This window comes from Somniosus microcephalus, chromosome 6 (genome assembly GCF_052327205.1).
Source record: "Somniosus microcephalus isolate GS21.2 chromosome 6, FLI_Smic_1.0, whole genome shotgun sequence".
Taxonomy (NCBI): domain Eukaryota; kingdom Metazoa; phylum Chordata; class Chondrichthyes; order Squaliformes; family Somniosidae; genus Somniosus; species Somniosus microcephalus.
In genome coordinates this window covers 44,301,492-44,317,058 of record NC_140992.1, presented here as the reverse complement: position 1 = coordinate 44,317,058, position 15,567 = coordinate 44,301,492, and the positions used below count along the sequence as shown (strand labels likewise).

At 42.6% G+C, this 15,567-nt stretch overlaps 1 protein-coding gene across 3 annotated transcripts in view; it reads left to right on the top strand.

Moving 5' to 3' along the window:
* capn10 (calpain 10) overlaps positions 1–15,567 on the top strand; it is a 72,649-nt gene that overhangs the window by 40,187 nt on the left and 16,895 nt on the right. For all 3 annotated transcript variants that reach the window (XM_085990116.1, XM_085990117.1, XM_085990115.1), the window contains 8 exons: positions 1,806–1,993; positions 3,173–3,390; positions 3,516–3,657; positions 5,729–5,895; positions 11,058–11,353; positions 11,766–11,968; positions 12,453–12,705; positions 14,708–14,904. In XM_085990116.1, coding sequence (XP_085846242.1) covers positions 1,806–1,993; positions 3,173–3,390; positions 3,516–3,657; positions 5,729–5,895; positions 11,058–11,353; positions 11,766–11,968; positions 12,453–12,705; positions 14,708–14,904 — 1,664 coding nt within the window. The remainder of the gene's footprint in view (positions 1–1,805; positions 1,994–3,172; positions 3,391–3,515; positions 3,658–5,728; positions 5,896–11,057; positions 11,354–11,765; positions 11,969–12,452; positions 12,706–14,707; positions 14,905–15,567) is intronic.

Sequence of the window (15,567 nt, the reverse complement as noted above, 5' to 3'; positions counted from 1 at the left end):
GGAGGCGCGATCTTCCGAGCACCGGCCTCCGAGCTGGCTTCAAGATTGCGGCTGTGCGAGACGGCCGGCGGGCCCGGTTGCCAGGGTAACCCTTGACGCTCACCAAGCCCCGCCCCCCGGCCGAGCCAGAGAGAGAGACGCCGCGTCTCAGCTGCTCCTGCTGCGCACGCACCCTTTAGTAAGGTAGCGGCGCTGGGCTGAGGCCCGCCCCTCCAGCCTTCGAGTGGGGCCGGGAGGTGCCTAGCTCGGGCGTGGGTGCGGAGGAGAGGCCGAGGCTTCGAGGCCTACCTGGAAAAACGGGGAAAGGTAGGAAAATTAATGAGATTAGATATAAGTTAATTACTTTCTAAATCATTTTTTTTTTAAAGAATATGTGTTTTAAAAGCAACGTTTTTTTTTAAAGACGCAGAAAGCGGGAAAAAGAAAGGAAAAGTTTGGAATCAAGATGGCGGCGACTCACCTCGGTTCAGAATGATAAGGCCCGCCCACACACGCACCGATTGGCCCGGCGGCACACGCCAGCAACCCGGCGTACGATTGGTCGAGCTCGAGGTCACTCTGTCGCTAATGAGCGGATAATGAGATGCTAATGAGCGGAATGTTAAGGTTTTTCGGATACCGCGGGCGCGATTTTAGCCCAGCCGAAACGTAAATACGCTTAAAGCCGTTTTGGAAAGGTAAGCTTTCTTTTGACGTAACACACGCGTAGGTACGCCCTGTAACTTTCGAGCGCATAGCCGCCCAGACGCACACGCGATGACAGACAGACAGACAGACAGAAGGACAGACAGACAGAAGGACAGAAGCATCGCTTTATATATATAGATAGATAGATAGATAGATAGAAGATACGTGACTCTGGAGTGGAATCTAACCCTAAAAGGCTACCACTATAATAAATTCTGTTACTGCAATTTCTCATTAGAACAATCTGTCATTGTAAATCTCTCATTAGAACAAAGTATGTTTATTCAAACTTCACAAACATCAGTTGTTACAAACCTCTTATAACACATATTGGCAATACAAGTCTCTCATTACTTTGCACTCTGATTATTAACTTACATTTTTTTTTAAGTCACAAACCACTAATTTAATGCATTATTCAGTGTGCTTACAAACTTCATTATGATAACCTCTTAAAACAAATCTCCCATTATAGCATTGTCTTGTTACCGATCTTTTTGTAATACAATTTTCTCATCCGGTCCCCTTATGCTGTGCAACAGGCTTCCTGCGCCTGTTTGCATCAGACTTTAAATTTTTTTAAGAGTAATTACCTCACAGTAGGTGGGCAATTAGCCCAACTTTTCGCCAGCATATTCATTTGTATGAGGAGGTGAAAGACGCAGTGAAGCCTATGCGCAGTCAGAACTTGACAGATCGCAAGTTCAGGATTTAGCGCATGTGGAAATCCCGAACTTGCAGTCAGTTTCAAAGACGGTATGACGGCGTACTCAGAGTATGCCATCATATCGACCACAAATTCAGGGCCATTACGTTTGCTGCCGGGCTGCCTCTCACCAGCAGTTTTAAAGCAACAACTACTTGCACTCCTCCCATAGAGAACTTCTCAATACTTTATCAGTGGAGAGGTAGGCGTTTAGTAGAGAAATTTGGTGGGGTGGGGGATGATGGGGGAAGACTGAACAACATCAGGAAATGTACAGTTGGAATTATCTAACCATTCAAAGATTATGCTAATCTTTTAATAGTATAATATTGCTGTGTTGTTACAGTTCAAATCAAAACACTTCTACTTTCCTGTTCATGCTACACCTTATCCCCTTTGATATTTAACGCAGGTGATACCCGGAGGCCAGGACTCATGGACACAGTCTGGATGTTTAAGATGTAGATTTTGGAAGTTTGGACAGTGGGTTGAAGTTATAATAGACGATCGGTTACCATGTATTGGTCACAGGCTCTGCTTTTCTCGTTGTCGCTCTGAAGAGGTGTTTTGGCTACCGTTACTGGAAAAGGCATATGCCAAGTAAGGAATTTTTAGTGATCCAACTGCAAAGTTCCAATGTGACATTTTAATTAACACTTAATACATTGAATTGAAGGCTTTTAAAGTCCCATAACAATTCACTCTCCTATATGGATTTTCTCCAGGCATACAAGTTGGAATGTACTGTTCCCCTTTATTCCCTTTATATAAATGAGAAAAAGAATCACCCCTATTTTGTAAGCAGTCTTAACCAGTACATCCATTGTACATGATTGTTTTAGTGTGCTGTTCCAATCCTCACACGTGAAAATCCATATTAGAGTGTAAATTTTTTGGAAAGGCAATATTCTTCTGTAATTGGTTCAAATTCTCAATAACTTCTGCTGTTATTTTAAAATAATTGGGAACAGTTGCTAATGCAAGAAAAAGCATCCCTAATTGATGACCCTTGTATCTGAATCCAATTTTCTACAACAGAGGCAGTTGTTTTTGATGCAAATGTCCTGAATTCCTGAAGAAAGATTGTAATTTTTTAGAAATAAAATCTTGAATGGCCTTCTTACACAGGGGCCATGGCTGAGGTCGGGGGTGTCTGGGCAATTCCTCCCTCCGAGTAGTGGGCAGGCATCGGATTTTCTGGTGCGTGGGGCAGGCACGTGCCGAGATGCACCAATGGTGGTGCTTATGCTCGCTAGCCCTTGGCTAATTAGGTGCAAATTAGGTGAATTCTTGCTGACCTTGCCAATTCCAGTGGGATCAGCGCTGGAGGGGACCAAAGCATGTGTGCAGAGGATTTTTGGTAACTCTGTATCATTGTACATGACCAGCTAGACTGTATGAATCAATACACTGTTTCATTCTTATTCACTATTATATGTTTTAAATGAATATATCAATATTGCAGAAAGTAATTTGAAGATTTCATTAAACTGGTTACTCAGTTATATGATCACAATTCTCCAGGAACAAAGTACTTCAGATTCACGCTGTCACATTGTTGCAGCATAGGTTAAGAAATTTTGTTACATTTTGATTGACTGTTTTAATACAATCTGAAAGATTTGGCAAGTGTGTCCCTTTTACCTCAGATTTTAAAGCATCTTAATGGTTTTAATTTTACAGTGTTTAGATGTAAGTAATCTAAGATGTAAAGATGAATTTGAATTGTGTAGTATTTGGTGATAACTGTGGTTAAAGGTGTTTATATATTTTTCAAAGACTCCATGGTTGCTATGAACAGCTGTGGGCTGGACAAGTGGGCGAAGCTCTAGTGGACATCACAGGAGGCCTGGCTGACAGATGGACTCTGAAGAGTTATCGAAAAAACAATGAGAAAAATGCTCACTTCAGCTTTCCAGAAAGATCAAAATTCGAGTTGATGAAGGATTTAAATGATAAGAGCTTTATTAGTTGCTCTGTTCATGGGTCAGCCAAAGGTAAAGTCAATAATTCCAAAATATGGAAAATATCTACAAATAGATTATGACCAGTCAATGAGATAATTGGCACCAAGTAAATTTGAATCAAGTGTATCATTTGTTTTATACTATTTGTCCTCCAGGGTCCAGTGAACGTGCAGAATTTCATGCCTTCAGTGTTACTGACGTGAAGCAAATTAGTGGACTCAAAGGCAATTATGTCAATTTGCTAAGGATAAGAAACATGTGGGACAGACGATGCTGGAATGGCTCCTGGCAGGAAGGGTAATACATTTATTTAACAATGTATTTCAAATGATATGAGCTCAGTGGAGTTTCCTCTTCATTTTATTGTTCCTCAACATACGACGAGTTCAGGCTACCAAGGGAGCGAGTCACAAGAGTGATGCTCCTTAAAGACTTGATTGACATTAATCAAGTTGGAACATTAGAGGTAATTTTTTTCTGTACCTAGATGAGTAACACATCAGAGCTGCTGTCAAATGAGTACTCATTGTTTTTGGGACACAATCATAGAACCGTCCATACTGGAACTTTACAGCATCTCTTTACCCTACTTGTTCTAACACAATTCTGGGAGCAATCTTGTTTTCCTCCCACCAATAAAATCCTGATATTAGGTTGTTCAGTCCCAAACACACTCTCAAAAAGTGTAATGGGAACAGGTTTCATGTGTTCTTATTGTAACGTTCCTATAGTACTGGATACAAGACTCTTTGTGAGACCATTCAAATTCAACACTCTCTATCAGTGGTCTCCAAAGATTTACCAATGCCACTTATGGTGCAGGTAGACCAAGCCTCTTTTAGGGTACAAATTACAGCAGCCACCACCATCATCTATAACTTTGAAGGCAGATGATTACCGAACAGAATGGGTCCCACTTGTAAATCAGCTGAATCCAGTGTCTTTGTACTTGAGGAGTTTTACTACTACATAAAATGAGTACTGTTTACCTGACCGTTTAGTGCTTTCAGGAGATGATTTATAATTTATTGATACCTTTATAAAAAGAAAACATTGCAGCAGTCCATTTTGTTAACAAGCATGGAAAGGGAGAGCTCATTCACATATTCTTTGCAACAATCTCTAGATCATTAAATGACTTCTGAACCACCCATTGATGTGCTCCGGCTGACATTTTGTTTTATCTCCAGGAAAGTTTTGGTTTCACACTTCAATGCAGCCTTTCAATTGTAAGCCTGCTCTCTGCCCTTTGAATTTAAAAGTGGATTTGGGATTTTTCCTAGATCCTTTTTAGAGCCTGCCTATCATCCATCTGTGCCTTCGTAACATCTATACAGTAGTTGTCCCTGTTAGAATTAATCCACTGAAATGCCTGCTGAGGGAAGAGTTTTTATATATCTGTGTCAAATTTATTTAAATTGATTTCATTTTCAGCCCCTGTCTTCACACCCCAAAACGAGGGTCTGGTCGTGTCTGAGATTCTCAGTGTGATGGCTTGATTGATATTTTCCCCCCCCTCCCATGCTAGAAGCCAACTGTTTTTCCCAGTTGTGCTCAGGTAAGATTGAAGCTATGAAATTTCCTGAAATTGATGGCCCAATATGAAGAGGAGTTAACAGCAATTAATTGCACTCAACCACTGCAATGGAAAGTGCATAATTCCCCTTCTCGTATGTAACCACCCATCTTCCCCACTAAGTAATATTGGTCCAAACTGCCTCCTCCCCTCACTGAGCACAATGTTGACTACCTGAACTGCCCCTTCCTAACTCAGCAGGTCCACAACCAGGAACGGACCATCCTTTCCCCCACCACCACTCCCTACCCACCCCATACCCATTGAGCTCAGCAACAAAACCTCTGCCACCCTTCAATGAGCAACATGTCACCCCACCCCATCGAGCATAAGGTCCACCATCCCGACCCCCCCTCCCCACCCTCACCCGAGAAACCTGTCCAAGCCATCTCCCCAACTAAGCAGCGTGCTCAACAATGTAACCACCAAGCAACAATCTTTTCCCCCTCCTTATTCCTCCTCCTTCTACCCTTCACCTTCCCCCCCCATGACCCCTCCCTCCTCTTCCCATCTCCTCTCCCCCCCCCCCCCTCTTTTCACCCCCCACAGATGCAAGATTTTAAAGATATTAAGATAGGTACTATCAAATCAAATATTACTTTAAAAATAAGGACAAAATATATGACTTTAAATTGGGTACTGAATTACATCTGTCACTGTGGTCAAATTATTCCGTCCCCCCTCTTGATCCTACTTCACCTGCAGTCTACACTTGGTCTTGACATCATGTGAGATTGACCAGTTATTAATTATAAATTAATCCTGATTTCTGATCAGTGATTTATTTTACAGCGGTGATGGTTGGAAGAAGGTGGATCCTACCATTGCTACACAGCTGCAGTCCATGGCAGAGGAAGGGGAGTTCTGGGTAGAGGAGCATGAGTTTTTCAGGGATTTTGATGAGGTGACGGTGGGTTATCCAATAAATATGCAGGGACACATCCTCAGTCTTTTAACAGGTAAGTTTAGATATTTAAATCTTAGGTAGTTTTACAGAGAACATACATTTCAGTATTTTTCTACGTGTTATCTGTGAGCCTCTGGGTCAGGGCTCCTCAGTTATGTCAGGTGAACAGGGATAATGGGAATTCTGGTACTGCTGCAGCATTTGAAGGATTGCAGCAACAATTTAAAGGAATGCTACTACTTAAAAGTGAATAGCTTCATGTGGGACCAAAAATAGTTTCAAGCTACCAAAAGGCTGTGATAGCTAAAAATAGTGAAGGCTGCATAATGTCTCAGATGGCAGTAAAAATGTGGAGGTAGGAAATTACTCTTTAGTTAAGTAATGGAGCGCTGCAGGATCCAAAACACCTGACTGATGGATTCTGAAGTGTAGGCAATACAGCTTGAGGTGTCTGTTCAGAAGATTATTCTGTTTTGCACTCCAGGACACCCTCCCTGGAGGACAACAAGGCATCTGGTAGGAGATGATGGCCAAGGCCTGCAGGACCTGGTAACATATAAAAGCATTATGGCAGATCTTAAACCTGCCAAGGTATGGTTATGCAGTAGTACCACATACCAGGCAGATCTTACAATTATGCATAGAAACATAGAAGATAGGAGCAGGAGTGGGCCATTCGGCCCCTCGAGCCTGCTCCGCCATTCAATGTGATCATGACTGATCATCCAAATTCAGTACCCTGTCCCTGCTTTCTCCCCATATCCCTTGATCCCTTTAGCCTTAAGAAATATATCCAACTCCTTCTTGAATATATTTAATGAATTGGCCTCTACTGCCTTCTGTGGTAGAGAATTCCACAGGTTCACCACTCTCTGGGTGAAGAAATTCATCTCTGTCCTAAATGGCTTACCCCTTATCCTTAGACTGTGACCCCTGGTTCTGGACTCCCCGACCATCGGGAACATCCTTCCTGCATCTAGTCTGTCTAGTCCTGTTAGAATTTTATAAGTTTCAATGAGATCCCCTCTCATTCTTCTAAACTCCAGCGAGTACAAGCCCAATCGACCCAATCTCTCCTCGTACGTCATTCCTGCCATCCCAGGTATCAGTCTGGTGAATCTTCGCTGCACTCCTTCCATGGCAAGAACATCCTTCCTCAGATAACGTGACCAAAACTGCACACAATACTCAAGGTGTGGTCTCACCAAGGCCCTGTACAACTGCAGCAAGACATCTTTGTTCCTGTACGCAAACCCTCTCGCTACAAAGGCCAACATACCATTTGCCTTCTTAACCACCTGCTGCACCTGCATGCTTACCTTCAGCGACTGGTGCACAAGGACGCCCAGGTCTCGTTGCACTTCCCCTTCTCGCAATCTATTGCCATTCAGATAATAATCTGCCTTCTTGTTTTTGACACCAAACATTATATTGCATCTGCCATGCTTCTGCCCAATCACCCAACCTGTCCAAAATCATACTGGAGTTTCTCGGTATCCTCCTCACAGCACACACGCCCACCCAGCTTTGTGTCATCTGCAAACTTGGAGATATTACATCTAGTTCCCTTGTCTAGATCATTAATATATATTGTGAATAGCTGGGGTCCAAGGACCGATCCCTGCGGTACCCCACTAGTCACTGCCTGCCACTTGGAAAAAGAGCCGTTTATTCCAACTCTTTGCTTTCTGTCTGCCAACCAGTTCTCTATCCAAGTCAATACCTTGCCCCCAATCCCATGTGCCTTAACTTTACACGCTAATCTCTTATGCGAGACCTTATCGAAAGCCTTTTGAAAGTCCAAATACACCACATCCACTGGTTTTCCCTTATCTATTTTACCAGTTACATCCTCAAAAAATTCCAGTAGATTAGTCAAGCACGATTTACTTTTTGTAAATCCATGTTGACTTTGTCCGATCCGGTCACTGTTTTCCAAGTGCTCTGCTATTACATCTTTTATAATGGACCTCACACATTGATGCCTGTTAACCTGCCATACATTTGTGGGCCATGCAGAGCCCTCAGACAGTCTTGCACCTCTTTCATTGCTTGACTTTACGGGGTAGATTTTTCTGATTGGGGCTCCCATCAGGTGTTAGTCAGCCAGTGTGTTGTTAACATCCAGCTGAGGAGTACCAAGCTGACTTCACCTGATTTTGCTGGGTCAGCTTCATCTACATAGTGTGGCTGAGCTTCCAGCCCACAGTGAGGCTGCCATTGAGAGTTTGCTACAGGAAGCTGGTGGGAACTCATAAATCAGTCCTGATGCAGCCTGACCTAACTAGGATGCCTCCATTGCGTCTCATCTTCCACCAAAAACATAAGTAAAGGGATATCCCTATCGGGAAGCCCATTGCCCCAATCTCAAACTGAAGTGCCAGAACACTTGGCAACAAGCCTCCTGAGTAACTAAGTGGAAACATTAAGAAATATAGGGGGAGAAATTGGGTATAGCCCCGTTTGGGGCGCTAGTTCTGGCGAAGCGCAAAGCCTAGCACCAGTTGCGATTTAGCGCCACCTGGCGCGATATTGGGTCGTTGCGCCCGAGAGGGTGATTGCGGCGCTAAATCAGGCGCTGCACGAGGCTCTTAAGGCGCTGACCCGGGGGCGCAACCCAATTTCGCGGCGGCGGGGCGCAGCACAGGTGCTTTCAATAATCACTTTCCCTGAGACACACTGGCGCCAGCCAGCTCTTAAAGGGGTAGGTCAATTGGCATCACCAGACACACTCACTGCCTTGTCGGCCTTCAAAGCGGTGGGAGCCTACCTGTGGCGCACCAGCCTAGCAAGAAATGGAAAGGGTGAGGCAGAGGGCGGAACGCCTCACTGATGGGGCATTGGATGCTTTGGTTGGCGCAGTGGAATCAAGGCCAAGGAAGATGGTCGGAATGTGATTAATGTTTTGGACAGTCTCCTGGGTGTGAGAGGCAGTTATGTGTCAGCGTATTCGTTTTGCTTTCTGTTGCCATAGCTTTCTCATGTTTGAAGGAACCACATTTTGTGTAATGAAACACTTTCTTCATTTACAATGGCCATGCCTTCTATTTACATGCATCTTGCCCTTCACAGGCTTGGGGGTATCAGACTGGTTCCATTCCTGTTCTTGGAATGGCAGCAAGCATTCCGTGAGAGGGGCCTAGAAGCTACTTCTGATCAGCCTCTGACGCGCAGCCTGAGAAGAGCCGCTCGCGTAGAAGTTCAGGCCAGCAGGCATCTTCTCAGCCACCGACAGAGATGTCCTGCACCTTATCCGAGGCTGCAGATCTGGCTGAAGCAGCTGGCACAGCTCAGTCACCACCTCCTTTCTAAATCGCAGCCTTCTGACACACTGCTCCTCCGGCATGTTCATGTAGGAAAACTGCTGTCGGAAAACCCTGCCAGCGTAAGGTCTGCTGTGGCGACGTCTGTTGGCCCGCCCCCCTCTCCCAGCGTCTCAGTGCCCTTTCCAGATGATTCAGCAGCAGGACGTTCCCCTCCAATGCAGCCCCCATAATAAGTGCCCACAGGAAGGTTCCCCGTTGTCAAGGCTCACCAACAGCAAGGTGATGGTCAGAAGGCTGAAGATCGTCTGCCTGCGCTGGCTCAGTGGTCAAATGGCTCTCAGTGTGCAGCTCAGCAACTCGTTGTAGCTCTCGAGGAAGTTGTGCACCAAAAATGGCTGCCGCTTTTAAACCACACCAGTCCCCTTTAAATAACGCTCCTCCAGCCCGAGAGCGACTTGGTAAGGTCCAGGTAAGCTGTCACTATTAGCGCCAGGCGCTACAGAGGGGGGGCACCACTGAATTTCCAGCCCGGGGCGCCCAAAAGGCGTTGCACACTCAAATGACATCATAATCAGCCTGCGCCCATGAGTGGGCGCTAAGATTTAGCGCCGGCGCTAAATGCATGCTCAATATGGGGCTAGGCGCCTTGCGCCCGCCCGGAAATTGGCTAACGCCCCACTTCTCGGCCTCTTTAGGCGTTAATCGGTGACGCAACCAACCGAATTTCTCCCCCATAGTCTCAAATGCTGCTTTGAATCTTACCAACAAACTCTGGTCTCAAGTTTTATATGGGTGGGTAAATGACAGAGAGCTACACTGAACTTACGTGGACATCCAAATGAACATTTCATCTTTTTTCCCACTGAATACCAACAGTAGGATAACATAGCTGCCCAAATCCACCACACTATCTCCATGCCCTTATAGCCAAAGATGTTCAGGGTGGCTCCTGAAATTATGTCAAGGCCTTGGAAAAGGTGCAGAGGAGATTTACTAGAATGATACCAGGGATGAGGGACTTCACTTATGTGGAGGGATAAGAGAAGCTGGGATTGTTCTCCTTGCAGCAGAGAAGGTTAAGCGGAGATTTAAAAGAGGTGGTCAAAATTATGAGTTTGCTGGTAATATTCATAGCAGCATAGAGTAAATAAGGAGAAACTGTTTCCACTGGTGGGAAGGTCGGTAACCAAAGGACACAAATTTAAGATTATTGGCAAAATAATTTTTTTACACAGCGAGTTGTGATCTAGAATGCACTACCTGAAAGGGTGGTGGAAGCAGATTCAGTAGTAATTTTCAAAAGGGAATTGGATATATACTTGAAAAGGAAACATTTGCAGGACTGTGGGGAATGAGCAGGGGTGTGGGACTAATTGTATAGCTCTTTCAAAGAGCTGTACGATTCTATGATTATTGGCTGACATTCCTTCTTCCAGCAACAACACCAAAAATAGATTATCTGGTCATTCTTCCATTTGCCTTTTGTGAAATTTGCTGTGACTACACTTCAGAAATAATCCATTGATTGTAAAACACTTTGTGAGATGCTGAGGAAGTGATTTTTTTGTGTTAAAATACAATGGAAATGGAAATTGTTATATAAAATATACAAGTTCTTTCTTTGAGTTCTTCTGTTTTTTTTCTGTAAGATCTAGCTTAATGTATATATGCAGTCTGAAATTTTAAACCAGCACTAAATGGTCAGTCAGGTTACATTATTAGTTCTGTGTAGATACTACAATGCGGTTTGTAAATGTTCACAGTCGTACTGTACTCTGTGAGTGAGATACCAGTAATGATACCTGGCCTGTCGTGGCACCTACTGAACAAAGTATGTATGTGTATCGGAATGACCTTGATTAGTAAAATCATTGGAGGGCTCTCTTTATTTGATATGTAAAGTACAGATGACAGTGTTTGCAGTTAGAATTTTGCTTTCTTTGTTTAGGTAAAAATTTGTGCCATACACTGCAACTTTCAGGAGTATGGGTCAAAGGTCAATCGGCAGGTGGTTGCCGTAACAACAGCAGCTTCTGTAGTAACCCCAAATTCTGGCTGAGAATTCTGGATCCAGGTGAAGTAGTTATCGCAATTTTACAAAAAAAACGTGATTCCAGCAGCAGAAAAGGCAAGACTTGTTGGTCAGAGAATGCTGCTGTGCATTGTCATGATAATGAAGAAGGGCCCACCGCTGATGGCCTCCAACAGAAACGTTACCGAGCAATAGGACTACACGTATGGAAGGTACTTGTAGCTCAAACCAAACAGCTCAAGCAGGAATTAAATATTTATTCTACAAGTGTAATGTATAATAAGATCTAAACCATTGGTTTTCATTTATTCTTATTTGTTACATTGTGATGGCAGTGACTAGCACCACTGTACCTGAGAAAATATCTAAGACAAGACCCTAAACTTGTAACAGTGCAAATTGGAAACGTTTACATGTAGAATTCATTATTATGAATAGAAACACAAAGCAAAAGTGTCTTTTAATACTTCCTGAAACCAGAAAGAGGTAAAATCCAATAAGGAGATGACCATAAGACTAGCAGTATGCCAGTGCTTTTTTGGGGGAAGAGAATGGATAATTCAGTTTGAGTTTTGCCTTTCAACCAACCATTTATTTTCTTCTATTCTCTGTGTGAAATTTTAGGTGGAGAAGAAACGATTTAATTTGCAGAAAACTGTTGCCAAACCACCAACCATTTCAACAGAATGCCATACATATGAGAGGGAAGTGAAATTGCATTGTGATCTTACACCTGGCTACTACCTTGTCATCCCCAGTACATTCATGAAAGATGAAGATGGAGATTTTCTACTACGTGCTTTTTCAACATCTAAAATTTCACTGAAGTAAGAACAGAGAGATCCACGCTTGAAGACATGAAATAAGTGAGATAGAGAAATTGTTTTTACTCAGTGGGTGGATTTTAAAAGCATAAATACACAAAGATAACAAATCCAACTTATTTTTAGAAATAAGTTGTATGGGTTGATTTGACATTATTGGAGCTGGAGAATGCAAAATTAATCGAGCACAAAACAGCCTGATTTGATATCATTAATGAGAAACAGATGCTGTCCGAGCAGCTCCCACTCTTTATGTCAAACAAACTCCACTATTAAGATGCTGGAGTAGAGAATACTTGCATGGCTTTTTGGAAGACTACTTCGGAAATGTAATTTTTTTTTAACAAAATACTAGGATTAATGTGGTATATGTGTTTACTCCTCAAGTTACTTTTCCTCTTTAATGATATCTTGCTCTAAGTATTGTGAAACAATCTTCATGATCGTGCCAAAAACTGAAATTCATTAAATACTTTTCTGCCCTTAGTGCAGTCAAAGCAGTTCACCCACTTACCCAGTTTGAGGAGAATTCTGAAGGGGAGTGGGAGATAATGCAGTTTACAGATTCATGGATCAGTGGAAAGAGTGCAGGTGGAAGCAGGAACTTCCCAACATACAACACTAATCCACATTTGCCATTCTCAATCCTCTCTGATACTGGTGTCGGGAACGTTAGAATCACGCTGTGCCAGGAAAATTTTGATGGACAGTTTCTGCCAATAGGATTCCATGTTTATCAGGTAATCCCATGTGTTGAATGGCGCTGGAAATCTAACTGTCCTTGGATCTGAATTGAAAGCATTTTTGATCGACCTGGATTGAAAGTGCTTATGTTGAATTTAAAGTGAACCAAACTGCTTAACTAGAAGTACTAACTGTTTGTCTTTATAACAACAGGAACATAAGCTTGGTAATCGAAATCTGCAAAATATTTCTGTAAAATCAGCAGGAAACTAATGAAGTCTGTGGGATGTTGCAAGGACAGAATAATGTGGAATTTTGGGGTCAAATAACCTCCTTTAGATCATTTTTGATCATTTGAATTTAGTATTTTTGATCATTAGAATTTATATTGCTGCCATTTGGGTTTAATTATGGGGTGGCAATAGGAGATTTATTGTAGTTAAATATAATCTTTATAGTGGACTCTGCTTAATGCTAACTTATTTTTAAAGAGTAATGACTACCCCATTTATAAATCTCAGTGCCCTGATTTTATAATATATCTGAATGTAAAAGCTGTACGTATATATAGTGAACGTTGTACTTTTTTTATTGTGATCCATTTTGTCCTATTAGCATGAGTTTCTGGCACTTCCTACCATCTGCTCTGAACGCTATGAGTGTTTTTATGTTTAATCATTAGCAACTAATTTTCTACTTCCATAAACAACAATAACTTGTATTTATACAGTGCCTTTAATGTAGGAAAATGTCCCGAAGCGCTTCATAGAAGAAGAATCAGACAAAATATGACACCAAGCCAAAGGAGGAGATATTAGGAAGGGTGACTAAAAGCTTAGTCAAAGAGGTAGGTTTTAACAAAGGTCTTAACAGACGAGAGAGAGATGGAAAGATTTTAGAGAGAGAATTCCAGAGCTTAGACCTTAAGACAGCTGAAAACATGGCTGACAATGGTGGGGCGAAGGGATTGGGAGATGCGCAGGAGGCGAAAATTGGAGGACTGCAGAGTTCTCTGAGGGTTGTAAGGCTGGAGGAGGTTACAGAGATAGGGACAGGGAGGCCATGAAGGAATTTGAACATGGAGATTAGAATTTTAAATTGAATCCCGGTTCCCCAACACCTCCAATGTAGGTCAGTGAGCACAATACTTCTGCAGCTGTCGACCTGCTCAATCACTTCCTTACCTCCAACTTTGATGCCCTCGTTTCCAGTAAAACCCCTACTCTCTCCCACTCTGGTTGTTCCCGCTGGTACAGCCCCCACCTTCACTCCCTCAAGTCCAAGGAGTGCAAACTTGAGCGTACCTGGCGCACAACTACTTTAGCCATTCATCGCCAGATCTCTCTGGACCATATCGAACACTATCGGGCCCTCATCTCCTTTGCCAAAACTGCTCACTACTCCAGGATCATCCTGGAATGCAAAGATGACACGTGTTAGTCTCTTTGTGTGTTCCTTCTCTACCCAAGCCCTTGCAGAAGAGTCTGCAACTCCTGAACAAAGTGGCTTTTCTCAGTCAGGGTGCCTGCATCTGAAGCAATTTGATGAGTGATCAAGACTATCATTACTGCAATTAAGTGGCAGCCTTGAATATGTACTCAAGTCCTGGAGTGGGATTTGAACCCACAACTTTCTCAAGTGAGAGGCCAAATAACGACCAACTGAGCCAAACTGGCATTGTTGTGTTGTATACAAATAATAATAATGATCATCCCATTGTGTAATGGTGGGCAATAATGGTGCAACACCTAATGTTCTACTACTTTTGTTTCGTTTGCTTTCAGGGGATACAGCAGCTGCAGTACCAGTAACCCATAACGGCAACTTGGAGCAGTACTACATTGCATAATTTATCTTTAAACCTTGTTTTATTTATTTCCAATGGAGTTGTGTACCACTGATCCCCATCAGATTGATGGTTTCTTCAGAGCCAGGGAGGAAATAATCTCTTTATTCTTCCTGTACTAAGAGTCCATTTCCTCCTTAGTTCCTGAAGTTACTGCTTAACTGTTAACTGTTGTTGGGTCTTCTTTCACATGTGTTACTTGTTTCACACAGGTACACAACAGTAAAAATTTGAATCAAGCATCCCCTCAGCTTCTGGAGCCTGTGGTGACTTGTGTGCCTCATCGCTACACACAGGAAATGACTCAACTTTGCACTCTGACGGCGGGAAATTATAAGATCATTCCTTCTACATACCTGCCCAACAGTGAGGCACAATTTACAGTCACTGTAGAAACCAAAATAGACAGGTAGGATAAGAATTACTTCTTAATTTTATTAGATCCAAATTCTTTGAGCTTGACTTGTGATAAAGAACTTAATTATTTAAATTTTAACAATTTATTATTTTTTTCTGTCAAGCACTGAATTTGTTTATATAATGTAACACATGTTAGTAACTTTTCATTTGTGTGAGATGACATACAAATTGTGGCCAAGCACCTGGTGCCAATAAAATTGTATGTTAAATTAAAATACACATTAAAAAGTATATTATGTTACAAAAGTAGCATTAACATTTCGCAACACTAGATCCATTTCAGATTAGTGACAGTTGCATTTCTGTGCGCACTTTTCATATTTTCTTTGGTCCACAACACATTTTAGCAATTATGATTTGGGTAGTGGATTGTGAGTGGGTTGCGAAGATCCAAACATTTAACTTAGGATCCTACTAGACATCAAAGAGACAATGCCATCCTTGCCTATCTGCTCTATAATTTGAAGAAGAGAAATTATAGTGTTGCATCCGTAGAAACATAGAAACATAGAAGATAGGAGCAGGAGTAGGCCATTCGGCCCCTTGAGCCTGCTCCACCATTCAATGCGATCATGGCTGATCATCCAAATTCAGTACCCAGTCCCTGCTTTCTCCCCATACCCCTTGATCCCTTTAGCCTTGAGATATATAT